The following is a 15625-nucleotide window of genomic DNA, read 5'->3' on the forward strand; positions in this document are numbered from 1 at the left end:
GGTATGTTTTTGTTTTTTTTTGCAAAATGAGTGACTTACTCTGTGTCATTTGGCACATTTACAGTGTTATTATAGATTATTACTATCACACTGGATCATTTAAGAATCGGTACAATCTCATGTGAGCGAGGAGATTTTGTAGAGAGGGTAAGTTAAGTCAAGGGAAAGTTGATATATTTGATTTAAAGTTGATACCATGAATGAAAGAAAAAAAAAACGTGCACAGGTAAATTGTTTATAGCATACACAGAAATATACTGTTTAATAAAAACATTAGATTTCTTAATTTAGATTTTTCCGTAACTATAGTAGCATTAACTAACTCAAGGGTGTGTGATGCAGTAATTTAGCTAGCTTAAATATTTTGACAGTTTAATTAACTTTATATTTATCTTGCTCAGCAACTGCTGCTGTAAGAAAACAGATTACACTAAAGCACCCTTGCGGCATAGCTGGGAAACTGTACTTGATTGCGATATGAGTTGCTGACACATTTAGCTAGAAGTGCTTGTGTTTACTTGGTTGCATAGATAGAGTATGTTTTTGGCCCAGAGTGAGTGAGAAAAATAGGATCTGGTGGAGGAGGTGGGCGTCCCTCATGTTTAAATCCAACTGGCTTCAAGGCAATAAAAAACCTCAATGGTAATGCATGCATGTCTCCTCCACTTTGGTCCCTGCCGAGGATGAGGAAATGTTGATCTAAACAATGGTGACTCCAGATGTTATTGATAAGATCGACAGCAAGCCCATGAAATACTGTGTGTTGCAGCTTGTATCATTAACAGGGCTTTATCTCTCATCGGGCTGAATGCCATAAAATCCATCACAGACATTCATGTCTAGTGTAGCAGATGCTGAGTGAGTTTGCGTCTGTCTGACTCGTTTTAACAGCTGATACATGTTATCCAGGTCAGTCAAAGCCAAAATCTGAAGTCATGGAAGCGAGTGTGGAACAAAAAAAGCACCGACTTTCTTGGACCGACTTATCTAGGGCCTTTTCCCATATTAGGAGGGGGGATCAGTCAAGCTATGAGCTTTTAGCATGAAACGATGGGTCTTCCTTCTTGTTAAAGTTCTAGCAGTGAAAATGACAAGATCTTGACATGTTCTGGCAGACAAGCGTGCATTCCTGCGTAAAACCTGCCAACTAGGGGTCATTTCGCTTTGCAAAATACTTAGGAAGCAGTCATATCTGGGCTGTATCACACTGTAAATGAAGGAAATGTGGGTTATTGTGTCTAAGCCAGAACTCTGACCCAATTCTAAACCACTGCCCTTTCTCACGGCCGTTCTCAGTTTGTTTGCTCGCCATTGGAGGCCTGTGTTTGTTTGGTAAACACCTGGAAATTATATTAACCCAAATGGTAAAGGTCAGTTGCTGTATTGCCTTCAGAAAGCCCCCTCCGTGAACCCCCGGGGTCCAACCTTTCAACTCGTGCCCACTCGTGCTGCCTGCAAGGGTGTGAGACCTGCTTTTGTTTGTTTATTGTTCTCCGCCAGTCTCTCACTGGGTCTGTTCCTTTTCCTCTCTTTCCCAGCATTCACATCCTCCTGTATAGTGTACAGTAGAGCTAGCCTTCTGTTTTTTTAACTGTTTTTTTAACATGACATTTTGTTTTTTCGTTGGTTATGAAGGACCAATATCTTAAAATACAGTAAAGTAGCAGATAAATAAACAGAGTGGTGTAGTATTTGTATATTTTCTGTTAGACAAAATACTAGGGGTGGAAGGAACAAAAATGATTTGTCGCATAACGATTGATTCTCTAGCAATTCTAAAAAAGAATTAATATTGTGTGGATGACTCCCATGAGCTTAGACGACTGCATCCATACATCTCTGCAGTGGCTCAAATAACTTATTAATGAAGTCATCTGGAATGGCAAAGAAAGCATTCTTGCAGGATTCTCTGAGTTCATCAAGATTCATTGGATTCATCCTCAATGTCTGCCCCCAATAGGTCTTCTGCAGTATTTGTGATGATTGGGATGACTGTATCTGTGTTTGCACTTGGTGAACATCGGTACAGTTGCCTTGAATTGTTCCGAAGAACTCTTGTCCCCCTTTCTCTCTCCCCCGATGGCCTGCACTCACATTGCTTTTTTTACTTTTCGAGCTGGAGTACGCTTACGTCATCGATGATGTGAATGCTCAGTTTAACAGGGAGAGAAGCGCTCTCGCTCAGCACAATGGACATTGCTTTAGTTATATTTTTAATATATATTTTTAGTCGTTTGGGATGCAGAGACACAAAGTCAAATATTTTACAGAACAGATCCACCCCTTTTGACACTCATAAATGTTTATAAAATTCCTTGTGCTGCACGTATTAGCAGGTTTGCTGAAGGTGGCAGGGGGGGGTTTGCATCTTTAATAAACTATAACGGTTCGTGTTCATTGAAAAGTAAGAATGATTAATAAATCCATATGAAACAGCCCCTTAAAAATGACGTTGTGTATTCAGTTTCGGGCTCAGGCGCGCTTTGCTTTGGCATTACAAGTGTACTGCGCCAAAGCCCAACCGAACTGCGCTTTGGCACACCTTATCCAACCGGCCCTAGGCCAGCCAACTAAACCGTGCCTGGGTATGACTTGAAGCACTCACACTTGTCAAATGAACTGGAAAACGTGCCCGCGCATGGTTCGGATAGCCTGGTGTGAGTGCACCCTTAGTTGATTATTTTTTTATTGTTTGTTTATTGGTTTGTAGTCCTGGTGCATTGTATCATTGGTTTGTAGTTTCAATCTATTGTTTAATGGATCCTTTGTTTGTTAATTGTTTTGTAACTTCGGTTTGTGGTATCATTCATTCATTGGTCTATAGGTCTAATGGGGTATATGCACAGAGACTTTTAGTTTTCAGTCAACCAGCCCAAGTGCTTCCAGTAAACAGTCATCACAAACATAATCACCCCGTTTAAGATCTAATTTCTTTAAAAATCAGTGATCTTCACTGCCTGATTGATATACGGTATAAAGTGGGTATCAGACCCAGACAGAAACACTGCATTAAATAAAAAAAAATTTTCTTGCCATGTCTTTACAATATAGAAATTTATTTTACCCCAGTATTTTCAATGGAGTTTCTGCGCTAGCCTGCTGCTACTGACGCTATCATGAGAAATCGAGTCCCCCCATGACAATTGGGTTCGCCTAGGACCCTTGGTGATCCTATTGGTTCACTGGAGTTGTAACAGTTATAGTTTGTAGCACCTGATTTAAAAAAAAAAAAAATAATAATTATATATATATATATATATATATATATATATATATATATATATATATATATATATATATATATATATATATATATATATATATATATATATATATATATATATATATATATATATATATATATATATATATATATATAAGCATACTGATCTACAACTAAAGGCATGTGTTGTGGCATGGTGAGTTTCTCTTTAGTGCTTTTATTTTAGATAGCCTACGACGTGCTACCACTTTATATGTAAATATGTAATGTTACATAACATCAGAAAGACATCATTAAATATTTACAAACGTTTCAATTATTTTAACTATGCGTCAACTTGTAGTTACCGATAATAATGTTACTAATATGATAAGTCTTGTTAAAATCTCAAGACTGAGAATAGACTATAAAAAGCCCTTTTGATCACGCATTCAACGCAGACGATCCATTGGGGTCCTAAGTGGACTCGATTCCAGGGGGGACTCACCACAGCGGCACTAGTGTCTATACGGTCTTTCATCTCATTTTATGCTTTAAAACTAAATGAATGCTTAAGTCTATTTAACTGACTGTATTTTAATTACATCACAACATCGATGCTTTAAAAGGAACCTCAAAATAGTCACAAAGTTTTCACTGGAAGTTTTTCATTGGCTGAAAAACACTAGCTGTACATATAACCCATTGGTTCTCTGTATCAGCCAGTCTGTCTGTATCATATTTAAAAAAGCAAATTTGCTGAACGTTTTGTAATTTGTAATGTAACTCAAACAGTTTTATCTGTGATTGTCTTATGGACTGTAGACTGTGCTAATGTACTCTGTGCTGTAATGTCCGTGTAAAACAGTCTTTAAGGTTTTCCTGCATGCCGTCGCTTGGAATAAATCCAGAAGCGTCCACGGCATGTGAGGCATTAGGGCACAACGGCTCCTGGCTCTTGTTATAGTGCTTCTAGCAGTGGAATGCATAAGCGCCAAAGAGACTCCATCCTCAGTCCTAACAAGGAAAGGGAAATGAGAACACAAGACCTCCTAGCAGCGTCTCAGGATTTAGAGATGTAGGTGAGATCGGGGCTGAAGCGGAAAGAGCCTGGATAATTTTGACAGCATCTGACAGGGTGTTGCCCATGTAGGGTGTTCACTGGGGCTAATGTCAAAACTTTCTGGTCCTGCTAGGTGTCTTCTCACCCCAGTTACCCTCCCGACACAGCAGGACTCTGTTTACTTAGTCCTTCTGTCAAAGTCATCCATTTGTTGTTCAGGAAAAACAGGAGTGAACAGGTCAAGAAGCAAATAATCAATTTGGTGTAACCTTGTAGAATTGATTTGGCCATAGGAAAGTCAGTTTATTGCAGAAATGGAGACTAAATGTGTTTTTAGGTATATCTTTTTTAAATTAGTTGAATTCAGATATGTATGTTAACTAAAATTATATTCATTCAACATTTTGTATTAGTGATAGCAGTGCTTCAGTTGCATAAACATTTTAAAATTTTAGCAACTTTCATAAAGTCTTCATTTTAATTTATATATGTATTTGTACATGGTTTACTGAAGACATTCAGTCTAAAAATAATTGATATGCCAACAAATCTTTTCAAGTCACTTTTTTTAAAGGTGCCATATACTGCATTGGTTTAATAAGTTAAATTGTTCTCTGATATCTACATAGTAGGTTTATGGCTTCAGTAAGTAAAAAAAAAAAAAAACAGAAACTGTTTCCTATGTGCATTTATTACTCCATAAAATACCCCTAGAATCAGAAGGTGCATAATTGCCCATATATGGATTGTGTCGTGAATATTAATGAGCTCTGCTCTGATGTGCCGCTCTTACACACACACAGCATGATGTACGCTGAACATGGACAAATATAAACCCAATCAGATTAACGTTAACCTATTTTGCTCATCAGATCTGTTGTGAATGAAGGCTAAATTATAATTAAACTTGACAAAACATTATGATAGAAATATATCGCCTTGCATTTTGAAGCTACATTTGAAGAAAAAACAGCCAGGAATTATTATCAACCTCTGCACGAGCTTTCACAATAAATTTTCACAATAAATACTGCAAAATAATCAATTTGGGGCTCGCGTTTTCAAAATAAAAGTCCCAAATATATAGTGAGTAAAATACATGCTTAAAATAACTAAGGGAGGACAATTATCACTGTTACATCATTAGAAAACGTTTGGGTTTTCCATATAATGCAGTCTGAGGTGTGCATATTAATAGTTTCGGAGCTTTTTTTATGATCTCAAAGCTACATGTGAGCCGTGTACTCTTAATGAGTAGCTGCTCGTCAGATCCGGATTAATGACCTAAAGTAGACATATATGCAAATGCAAAGGGCATGGCCTGTGAGTTTCGTCACAGTTTGTTTTGTCTTTTGATTGGCCCATTGTCCACTGGAGTTTTACATTCGTGGAATTTACATAAAAACTAAGAAACAGTGGTGACTGAGGCTTACAGTATGCATGTTTCTGTATACTGATGTTTTATTATTCTACTCTGCCTAGGTATACCTAGATTTTTTTCTTATAAATGCAGGGTTCCACAGAATTTGCTCATGCTGTCCCAACACAAATCACAAATCTAAAGTTAACTTAACTGTGTTTGCTAATTTAAGTGCATTAACACATAAAGTTGTCCCAAAAAAGTCAAAAACTTGTTGTTTTAGCCATTTTTTTAGTAAGTAGTTTGAAAAAGCAGCATAAATATTATTGAGTATACATAAAATTTTGGGACAGACAAAATCAATACTAATATAAATACAAACAATACAAATACAGACAAAATGGATGTCTATAGACCATTCCTCTTGTTAAGTTTGACGTGATGTGAAGCGGCTTCCGGATCAAAGCGGTCAATCAAACTGTATGAGGAGGCTCAACAAATGGTAATAATAAACGTTTATAAAGTGCTGTAATACTTTCGAAAATCTTCATCGCAATATATGTAACCATGCCTAATATCAGATGACTAGAAAGTGAGTAATTTTTTTATAAATTAAAATATTGATATCTGTGATGCAGCAAGACCAGAGACTGTTGTGTACGCCATGATTTAATTTAAAAAAAAATAACTTTAATGTGTGATATAACTAAAAAAGGGTCAAGGGGGAATATTTTCTCAATTCACCTGAGTAGCGGCCTGGACCTGGAAACAGTATTTCATACGTCACAACTAAACAGGTGGATTGAAAAACTTGTCAAAAATGTCAAAAACATAATACAAGTTTTCAATTAAAGAACCCCTATTATGGGTTTTTGAAAATGAGCTTCAATGCTGTGTGTAACAGCAGTAAGAGAATGAAAACATCCAGCTGAGGGTTAAATCTGAAAGTGCACCGTGTTTAAAACTCAGAGTCGAATGAATGAATCGAGTTGGGTTCGGATCTTTTGCTTAAACGTGTCGACGTCGATACGGTACATCACCAAATATGTAGTACCGCATCCGGTAAAATGTCAACGTGCTTTCCCTTCAGACATTAGCGCGTGTGCTGGGAATCACAGGATTGATTATGATGCGAAGATGACGATCACTGACAGATGGAGATTGGCTGAGGGGACAGTATAGCCAACCTGGTGCTGTGTTTGTTCCTGTCATTTTTCAGATTTTTGATACAGTAACCTACGCTGCAGTGCGGGACTCGTCGGCTATTAAAGAAAGGAGCAGCAGAGAGTATCATGTATGGGACTTTGTCAGACTTTGACAGGGACTTTGTCAGTAACTGTTGTAATGGAAGTGTAAATAAAATTGTTGCCTTGTTTTGTGTAGTTTGCGAAATGTGTTTAATTGCGTGTTATAAGTTGTAATCACCCCGCGCGGCTTGTAATCACTTATCTGTTATAGATCAGAGCTTGTAATGTATCTCTCAGATTAAATCTGTATGGGGCTATTCACATATTGTGTCTAAAACCACATTTAAAACGTGCCGTGTGCTTCCTCCTTTACCGATATAAATTTATTTTTGATCTCTCAATCCTCTGCCTTTTCTTGTTGTTATGGCCACCATCAGCTGTTCATACACACGTGCGGCGCAGTCAATTTTCAAAATAGTTCAACCTTTGCCACTGTGTGGATTAACACTGAATGTGTGTCGTTGTTATTTCTTTGGGTTAGAGTTAAGAGTAGAGTATGCTAGCGTTTAACTGCATTCCTGCATTGGGCTCTCACATACTCTGTGTGCTACTTCATAGCCGTGGTGGGCATTTCTCTCCATCTCGCGCTTAACGCAGTCGACCAATCACAACAGACTGTCATCGGACCAATCAGTGCAGATTAGATTCGCGCTAAGGAGGGGTTTGGGAACAAATAAATTGCTGAAAAAAAATCATACAAGAGTCATTGTGTTAATTAGGTAAAACTAAATGCATTTTCTAAGACAATGGAAGTGTTTTTGACCTTGCATGCATATCAGCTTGTTGTTGGAGACCCCCAAAACCAAAATATGACCTTTTATAATGCAAAATAGAGGCTCTTTAAATTGGAAAGTATAAAAAAGATCTTTAAATGAACACTACCCTCTGCTAAAAATACTGTCAGAGATTTTCATGTATGATTAGTGACTTAGAAGTAGTGCAAAATTGTCATCTCTTGATAAGTTTATTCAAATATCTTCTGAAACATTTAGAGATTAAGATGAGATTTTGAGTGTGGACTTTTAGACCTTTATGTATATGGGTTGTGCAGACAGAGACTGTCTGTGAGTGCGTTGACCTCTTTTTCAGCATTGTTTTGATCTGTTTTCGCACTATATATCAAAGCCCCTCTCTCTCTCTCAGCCTCCTTTAAAAAAAAAAAAAAACTGCTGTTCCCGTCAATCATCCAGGAAAGAGTGACGCAGTTTAAGTAACATCCGACTAACTAAATCTGTTTCCTGAGAAACAATCAAATTGCTGTGGATTTATTACCAAAATGCCAAACAATGCTTTACACATAATCTGCTTAGTCTTCTCTTGTGAAAAGAAAAAACCCTTTTTTATTATTCTTTCAGGAAGTGGATGTTTCTAACAGGAGATTTTGTTCTAATATTCCCTCATATCTTCAACCCCAGGCAGACAGGGACTCCTTTTAACAACTGTGGCTGCTGGAAATGATAGACAGGCCGATGTGGTCACAGTCGCCGCTATAGATCCAGCTGTCTAAATAGATTGGGTCAGTGTGTCTTTGCGGTGGGCGATGATAGCCATGATGAGCTGTGTTGTTTGGGAGGCACGGTGCATGTGAGCAAGCGTTTGAAAGCAGGGGGACCGGCTCATAATGGTAATCAATGACCTGTACTGGAACTGCAGCTGGACGGAGGGCGTCAGATTGGGACGGGACTGGCCATTTGCCTGGCTCTGAAGCTCAGCGGGAGATTGTGGGAGGGAGACTTACTTTCAGATGTGCAATTTGTTGTTCTCCAAAGGTTTGCTTTATGCACCATTTCTCTGACTATTCTTGTTTTGGATAAGGATGATATATTGGGATCAGATGTGCTAATGCCTCTAAAGACTGTGTACACATTATTAGGACACATTTATTCCAAAGTAATCTGGTCCCAAAACAGATATTTGTTGCAAATCTGGGAATCAAAGTGATGCTTTGTGCCTTGGACGACATGAATTTTTTAAACCACTGAGGAATTACAGTAAGATGTGAATAATTCATGTTACATTTGATGTTCTTTTAAGTCATTAAGACGTGAGTTTATATTTATGTGCTGCGGGATTAGGTGTGGAAATTAGATGATGCACTGTTGAACTTTTGAACTTTTAATGTGTAATTTATTGTAACAATGGTTTAAATGGCAAAAAAAAATCTGGTCTGGTGTGTTCAAAACAAGAGACTCTATGTAAGGATTGCTGTGCTAATTAATTGTAATTTTATTTCTTCATACTTTGCTTATATCCTTCAAAACACAAGTTTTACCCTTATCTCAGAAAGTATGTATTTTACTGAGGTTTAAAAGGACATTATTTTATTAATAACCAAGCATTTATTTTCCTGAATTTCTCAATCCTATTATGTGCAATAGATTATCATTGCTATGATGTGTATGACATTCTTATCACATAGAGATAGGGCTGTGCAATTTGGGGAAAATATCTAATTGCATTTTTTTTTTTTTTTTTTTTTTTTTTTGGACAGATATTTCGATTTGATTTCAGCTTTAATTTTGTAGTCAATATTTCTTAAAAAATAGTTTAAATACTTCATCTGAAAACATTTTAACTTAAACATTTATTCAAATTTTTTTTAATAATTAGAAATTAAACACTAATTTTTCTCTAGAGCAAACAGTAAACACAAAATGACCTTACCTTTTCTGTAAACGCGTTGAGCTCAGATTAGGGAGATGGTGTAGCTTATTTAAAAAACAAATAATAAGAATAATAATTATAAAATACATACTCAGCCAAGTAGAATGGCTGAAGCAGCTCAGAAATTGTACTTTGCTGTTGCTTGCTACTAGATTGTCACTGGCAATACTTTCAGTTGACTTTTTAGCGAGACACTCCTTATAAAGCCGCCTGTGGGGCTTTTTTAGGTGCTGGTTGTTGTATTTCCTCATGCTGTGGCAACAATTCTGCGACAGCTCTTACGAATGACCTGTTTTTGTTCGCTGTCTGTGACTTTGAAACCAAAATATTCCTGTTGTCCTTTGATATTAATTCATCTATTAATGCTTCTGAAGCAGCAAATGTCATCACTTGTCCACGCTTTCCTGTTTGTATGTTTTGTTTTTTTGTTTTTTTTCTGTGGGCATTCAGCGTAGTTCGGTTGCACGAGGCTAATTGAGCAAAACGAAAGTGTGCTCACTTAATTGGCTAGTAAGACTATCCCATACAGACATACATTCACGCATTTGCTAAATAATACATATATATATATTTTATATTGCAGCCTTCTCTGATTGGCTAAACGTAATGCTTCAAATCTTGATTGCGATTCAATTTCGATTAATCGCACAGCCCTACATAGTGGTGTAATAAATTACATTTATTTTTTGTGCTGAGCATTTTTGTGCTGCATACATAGATTGTTTATCCAAATTTGACCAATGAGATGGGGTTTTACATTCTTTATATCCACCTCCCCAGTCGGTGCTATTCTGCTATTGGTTAGTTCATACGGTGGCCGAGAGAGCTTAACACGCTGCAATTTTAAAAAAGTACGTGCAATTACAAAAAACATCAGCAAATAAAGAAACGATCTTCATCAATTTGACAGCACACGTGTTCCAATTTCTCACAACACAAACAACTGAAGAAATGCGCTGCAATTAGTCACGACACTTGCAAATATCGACGTAACACAACGGTGAACCGTTCAACTGTCAAAACCGGTCAACTGTCAAATTGATGAAGATCGTTTCTTTATTTCGTTACTTTATTGCAATTGCATGTGCTTTCTTAAATTGCAGCGCGTTAAGCTCTCTCAGCCACTGTAAGATCAGCCCGAAAGTGAACCTGGAGAAGAAAATGATGGGAATCGAGACATGAGAGGAAAATTAATGACAACAGCCATGTTGACAGAATGTTGACAGCTTATTTTGTTGTTTGCTGAATTAGATTAAATTGGATCTGATTTTATTTATATATATATATATATATATATATGTATATATATATATATATATATATATATATATATATATATATATATATATATATATATATATATATATATATATATAGCTAATAAAAATAGTATTTCTTTTGGTAAGTGTTATACTGGATTTTACAAAAAATATCTATATTGCAGCAAGACTCAATTATAATTTCATGTCACATAGTTTCCCAGTATCCCACAGTCCTAGTCTTTGAGCATTTCAAATTCTTTATTTACTTTAGTTTGGGTGAAATATGAAACTAAACCGTTCACCCTATCATTTGCCAGTATCTCAAGGCTTTGTGTTGTTTGTGAAAGAGAGCCTCCATGCATGTTGTTTTTTCCTCCTTTTATTATTTAACAGCATTTGTTAATAATGAAATAACTTGTATTTGTACACATTGTTTTTTTTTGTTTTTTTTATCCGAGGCCCAATGCTAAGTTTAGCCTGTCAGACTCTCCCTGTTCTTCCCATGTTCAGCTTAACCCAATGTTAAGTGCTGCCAGGATTTTTACATTTTTTTTTTTTGCTTTGTTCATGGAACTTCTGCGCTTTAAATTTTTGATTACACTTATGTTTTAAAAGCAACAATACCTCTGTTTCTCCTCTGGGGATGAACATGTGTCGCTTTGTTCAAATGTCAGCGCCATGTCTTTTGATGAATATTTAACAGGGATCTCCCCCTTTGCTCTATCTAGACGTCTGCTGAAAAAGAAAGTCAGTTTAGTGGAGAAATGGTTGTTATGCTTTGATTACAAAAAAAAAAACTATTGTTTTAATTAAAAAAACATGGACCCATGGATTTCACATATGTATGCAAGTAATGTCACTTTTGTTTTAATGTTCATATTATATAACTGCTTTAAATCCAGTGCATTTCCGGACTCTGAATGGATATTGCAGTTTATGAAACGACATTACTTAAACATGGTATATGCACAGCTGGTGTTGACACTGACACAAAGATGTGTTTATTTCAGAGTGAGGGTTAAAGATATTGGGGTCAGTATGTAACAGACAGAGAGGACTGCGCGTCCAAAGCACAATATTAATAAATGCCAGTTTAATCAGCTTGCTTTTTGAAGGATTATTTTTAGGTTGGTAAATTTCACAGCATGTACCCATAGCGGCGTCTGTCAGTATTGTCATTTTATACTCTTTTACCCTCTTAATATTGCTTTATTTTTGGATGAAATTATATTTAAAAGCTCTTTCTGTGAAAGGAAGTCTCAGTGGGTTTGTTGCACAAAGCCAGTAATTCCTAATAGTTTTTTTTTTGTTTTTTTTTGTATCTGCAAAACCCAGATGTTAAATTGGATATCAGGTGGTGACCCAAAATAATACCTATTCTGAGGTACAATTTTAAGGTTTTTTAAAAAAAAGAATTTTAAAAAAAGTATTCATTTTATTTCTGTATGAAACTGACACATTGTACCAGCTTGATGTTAACATTAAACAACATTGGAGAGTTTTTTCCTACCTTTTTAAACGCTTATATCCCTCATATCATATCATTATATGATCTTTGTGGTTAATTATACTTTTAATAATTACATTTAACATTTGAGAATCACTGAATTCAATGGGAAAACCTTAATATAAAACTGTGATGATCTTCAAGAGGGTGGTTTATTTTAGTAATTTGTCATTTTCGTTTTCATTTTTAGACCATTCATTGTGATTTAAATAAACACCAGCCTGCATCTTGTTTGCGATTTGTGAAAGAAGGGCATAAAAAGATGGCCATCTGTCAAGTACTTTCAAATGCAAATTATGCAAGTGGAACAAAAATTGCATTATTTAATTTTTTTCAAAGTTTTGTTAACACCTCTTGAAAAAAACACTTTGAACATCATTACAACTGAAGGGAAAGTAGTCTGGATCTGTTCTGCCATTTATCAGAGTGCATAGACTGCTAATGCTTTTTCATTTAGATGCTTATCGCTAATTAGTCTGTACTAGAAGGTCAAAAAAGTGGTACATTTGTTTTATAGTCGATCCAGAAATGGCATGCGTTCAGGTGAAATAGAAATATGCTTTCTGAATAGACATTCAAACCCTTATTAAATTAATTGGCCTTTTTGCTGATGCTTCGTTCAGATGAGAATTTTGAGTGCTTTGCATTCTTTCAAGGTCACATTGGTATCTCTCCCTCCCAAATGGATTCTCTAATGATCTCTCTCTCTCTCTCTCTTTCTTGTTCTCTTCCAGAGCATCAGAGAGATCCCACCTGGCTTTGTTAAGCCTACATGCCTGTGAAATGACCGTATCTCCTGCTTGCCCTCCCGTGGAGTGAGCAGTTGTCCTTGACAGTGAAACGGAGATAAAGAGACTCATTCTCCTCCTATGGATTACAGACCCTTAGGTCTGAACGCCCTGACGTGGGTCAGTCATAATTTTCACAGACTTCTAGCGACACTTTTAAGCACCTTCGCTATTCCATAAAATGCTGGAGTTGTAATTTGTCTTCTAGGCAACATCTTTAATATCAGGTATGAATGTCACTCATTTTAGGACCAGAGATACAGAAGACGAGGCCATAGAAGCTTGAGAAGCGCCTCACCGCAGAAATGCAGACCGATGATCTATTTGCCAAAAAGCTTCAAGCTTTGAATGGGAATATGGGACCTCCTGCTGCAAATGCACAAGGAACACCAGCTGTGCCCAAGATGGGTGTACGTGCAAGAGTGTCGGATTGGCCACAGAAGAAGGATGGCATTTGCCCACCACCCAGATACGAAAGCCTAATGACTTCCTTCCAGAATGGACAACCCATTCAGTCTCCAGAAGATGCGGTCAAACCAAGCCCAGGCTCACCTCCAAATCCCAGCTTTCTGGAGGCCAAATATGGGCTTGGGGAACTTCTGAACCATTCGCCTGGTAAAGTTCACCATGCCCTTCAGAAAAGGAGCAACAGTGATGTCACCATCAGTGATATCGGGGCAGAGGACATGGATCAGACTGCAATCAACCCTAATACAGGTGCAACTTTGCATAGGGAATATGGAAGCACATCCTCCATCAATCGCCAGGGTTTGCCTGATGAAGCTTTTTTTGGGAATCTGAAGGGTTTCCAGTCGGAACACTCAGAGCAACCAAGCGCACCGCCTCCGCATGGGTTTCCGGAGTTTCGTCGATACGAGACCACAGTTTCTCCAAGTCTCCAGACTGCTGCGCAGATTGCACGGGGGGACATTCTCTGCATTCCCAACTACTCGGACTATGTGGACAGTTCGCTTTTCTACAGCCGAGAAAGGGAGAAGTCCTTCCTACAGCGGCAGAAATCCGAAAAGGGGGAAACATCAATTTTCCGCAGGCTGAAGACTATGAAAAGTGAGCAACGCCAACTTAGCGAACTGGACGATTGTAGTAGACATGGTCGTCCATTGAGTTTCCAGAGATGTTTCTCTCATTATGATGTCCAGAGTGTGCTTTTCAACATTAGTGAGGCTGTTACTAATCGTGCCAACTTGGCACGTCGGAAGAACATTACCACAGGGGCTTCTGCAGCTTCCCAACACCAAATTAGTGGAGCATTGGATGGTCCTGACCCCTTGCCTCTTTGCGAATCCCCTTTGGACAACTGTGAGGAACTTGGGCAAAAAGTTTGCACTGATCCCGATGAAGGAGATGGGAAGAGTAGTGGTTTGGTGTTGAGTTGCCCATACTTCCGTAACGAGATTGGGGGTGAAGGTGAAAGGAAACTGAATGCCACCAAACCAAACAGCGCACCACCCAACAGCAATGTAGGTGACAATAACTCTATTGAGTCTACTTTAAGCTCACACTGCACCAATGCGGGGGTTTCCGTTTTGGAGATGTCCCGTGAGAATTATGCTTCTCGTGAAAACTACGCTATACCGCGGGATTGCCTCAAACGCTACATCATTGAGCACATTGACATGGGCGCTTACTACTATCAAAAATTCTTTTTCAATAAAGGTACGTTTTATTAAAGAGACACATTTATTTGATCAAAATAGGGTATCACTGTGTAATCTTATGTATTCTTGTCTGTAAAGAGCACCAGAACTACTTTGGTGTTGATGAGAACTTGGGGCCGGTCGCTGTCAGCATTCGGAGAGAGAAACTGGAGGAGGGGAAGGAGGGACCACAGTATAATTACAGGGTCATCTTCAGAACCAGCGAGGTAGGACAATGTCTATAAAACACACACCATTTAACAGACATCTGTAGATCCAGAGCCAGTTAAGGTCAGGGATATAAATGAATGGAAGGGAATTCACTCAATCTGCTTTGCATGAGTGCAGTAAAATAAATAAGTGGTTTAACGAGTGGACTTCTCATTAATTTATAATTGATTTCCACATTTCCATTGAGTGCATTTCCCAATGCTTTTACATTATCTCCTCTGAACACAAATCAGAGCTGCCTCAGTAATAGCATTGATTGTTTTGAAAATCAGCTCGAGATGGATGATGTCTGCGGCGTGCTATTGATTTTTCCATATATGTGGTATAAATTACCTTACTGTACTACATGATTCTCACCACCGATGCTATAACAGTCCCGACCAGTGTGGCTTTCAAAATGGCAAGAGATCTTTCATATATGGCCTGCCAGGGGTTTTCCTAAGGGTGACTGGATAGTTTGCTGAATTGGCGGTTGAGCATACAATGGCCCTCTTGCTAAAAGCCAAAGCGTTACTTCAGCATTCGCCACAGTTAGTTGAACTCAATTATTCATCGAAAAGGTTAGCAGGGCATGTCGCGGGATTCAGCGCTAAAGCGGGGACCATCTTACAGAGTGCTTTGCCATTTGAAAGATGACTAGAAT

General features: G+C 37.8%; 1 protein-coding gene across 2 annotated transcripts in view; it reads left to right on the forward strand.

Annotated features, from left to right (window-relative positions):
• Positions 1-15625, forward strand: part of sipa1l2 (signal-induced proliferation-associated 1 like 2) — a 137303-nt gene that overhangs the window by 41824 nt on the left and 79854 nt on the right. Inside the window, exons 2-4 of one of the 2 annotated variants that reach the window (XM_056468790.1) lie at positions 13040-13213; positions 13343-14770; positions 14851-14978. In XM_056468790.1, the coding sequence (XP_056324765.1) occupies positions 13399-14770; positions 14851-14978 (1500 nt within the window). In that variant the 5' untranslated portion in view covers positions 13040-13213; positions 13343-13398. Of the gene's footprint in view, positions 1-13039; positions 14771-14850; positions 14979-15625 lie in introns of both variants that reach the window. The other variant, XM_056468791.1, reaches the window with a different exon arrangement.

Source organism: Danio aesculapii, chromosome 11 (genome assembly GCF_903798145.1).
Source record: "Danio aesculapii chromosome 11, fDanAes4.1, whole genome shotgun sequence".
Lineage (NCBI taxonomy): Eukaryota > Metazoa > Chordata > Actinopteri > Cypriniformes > Danionidae > Danio > Danio aesculapii.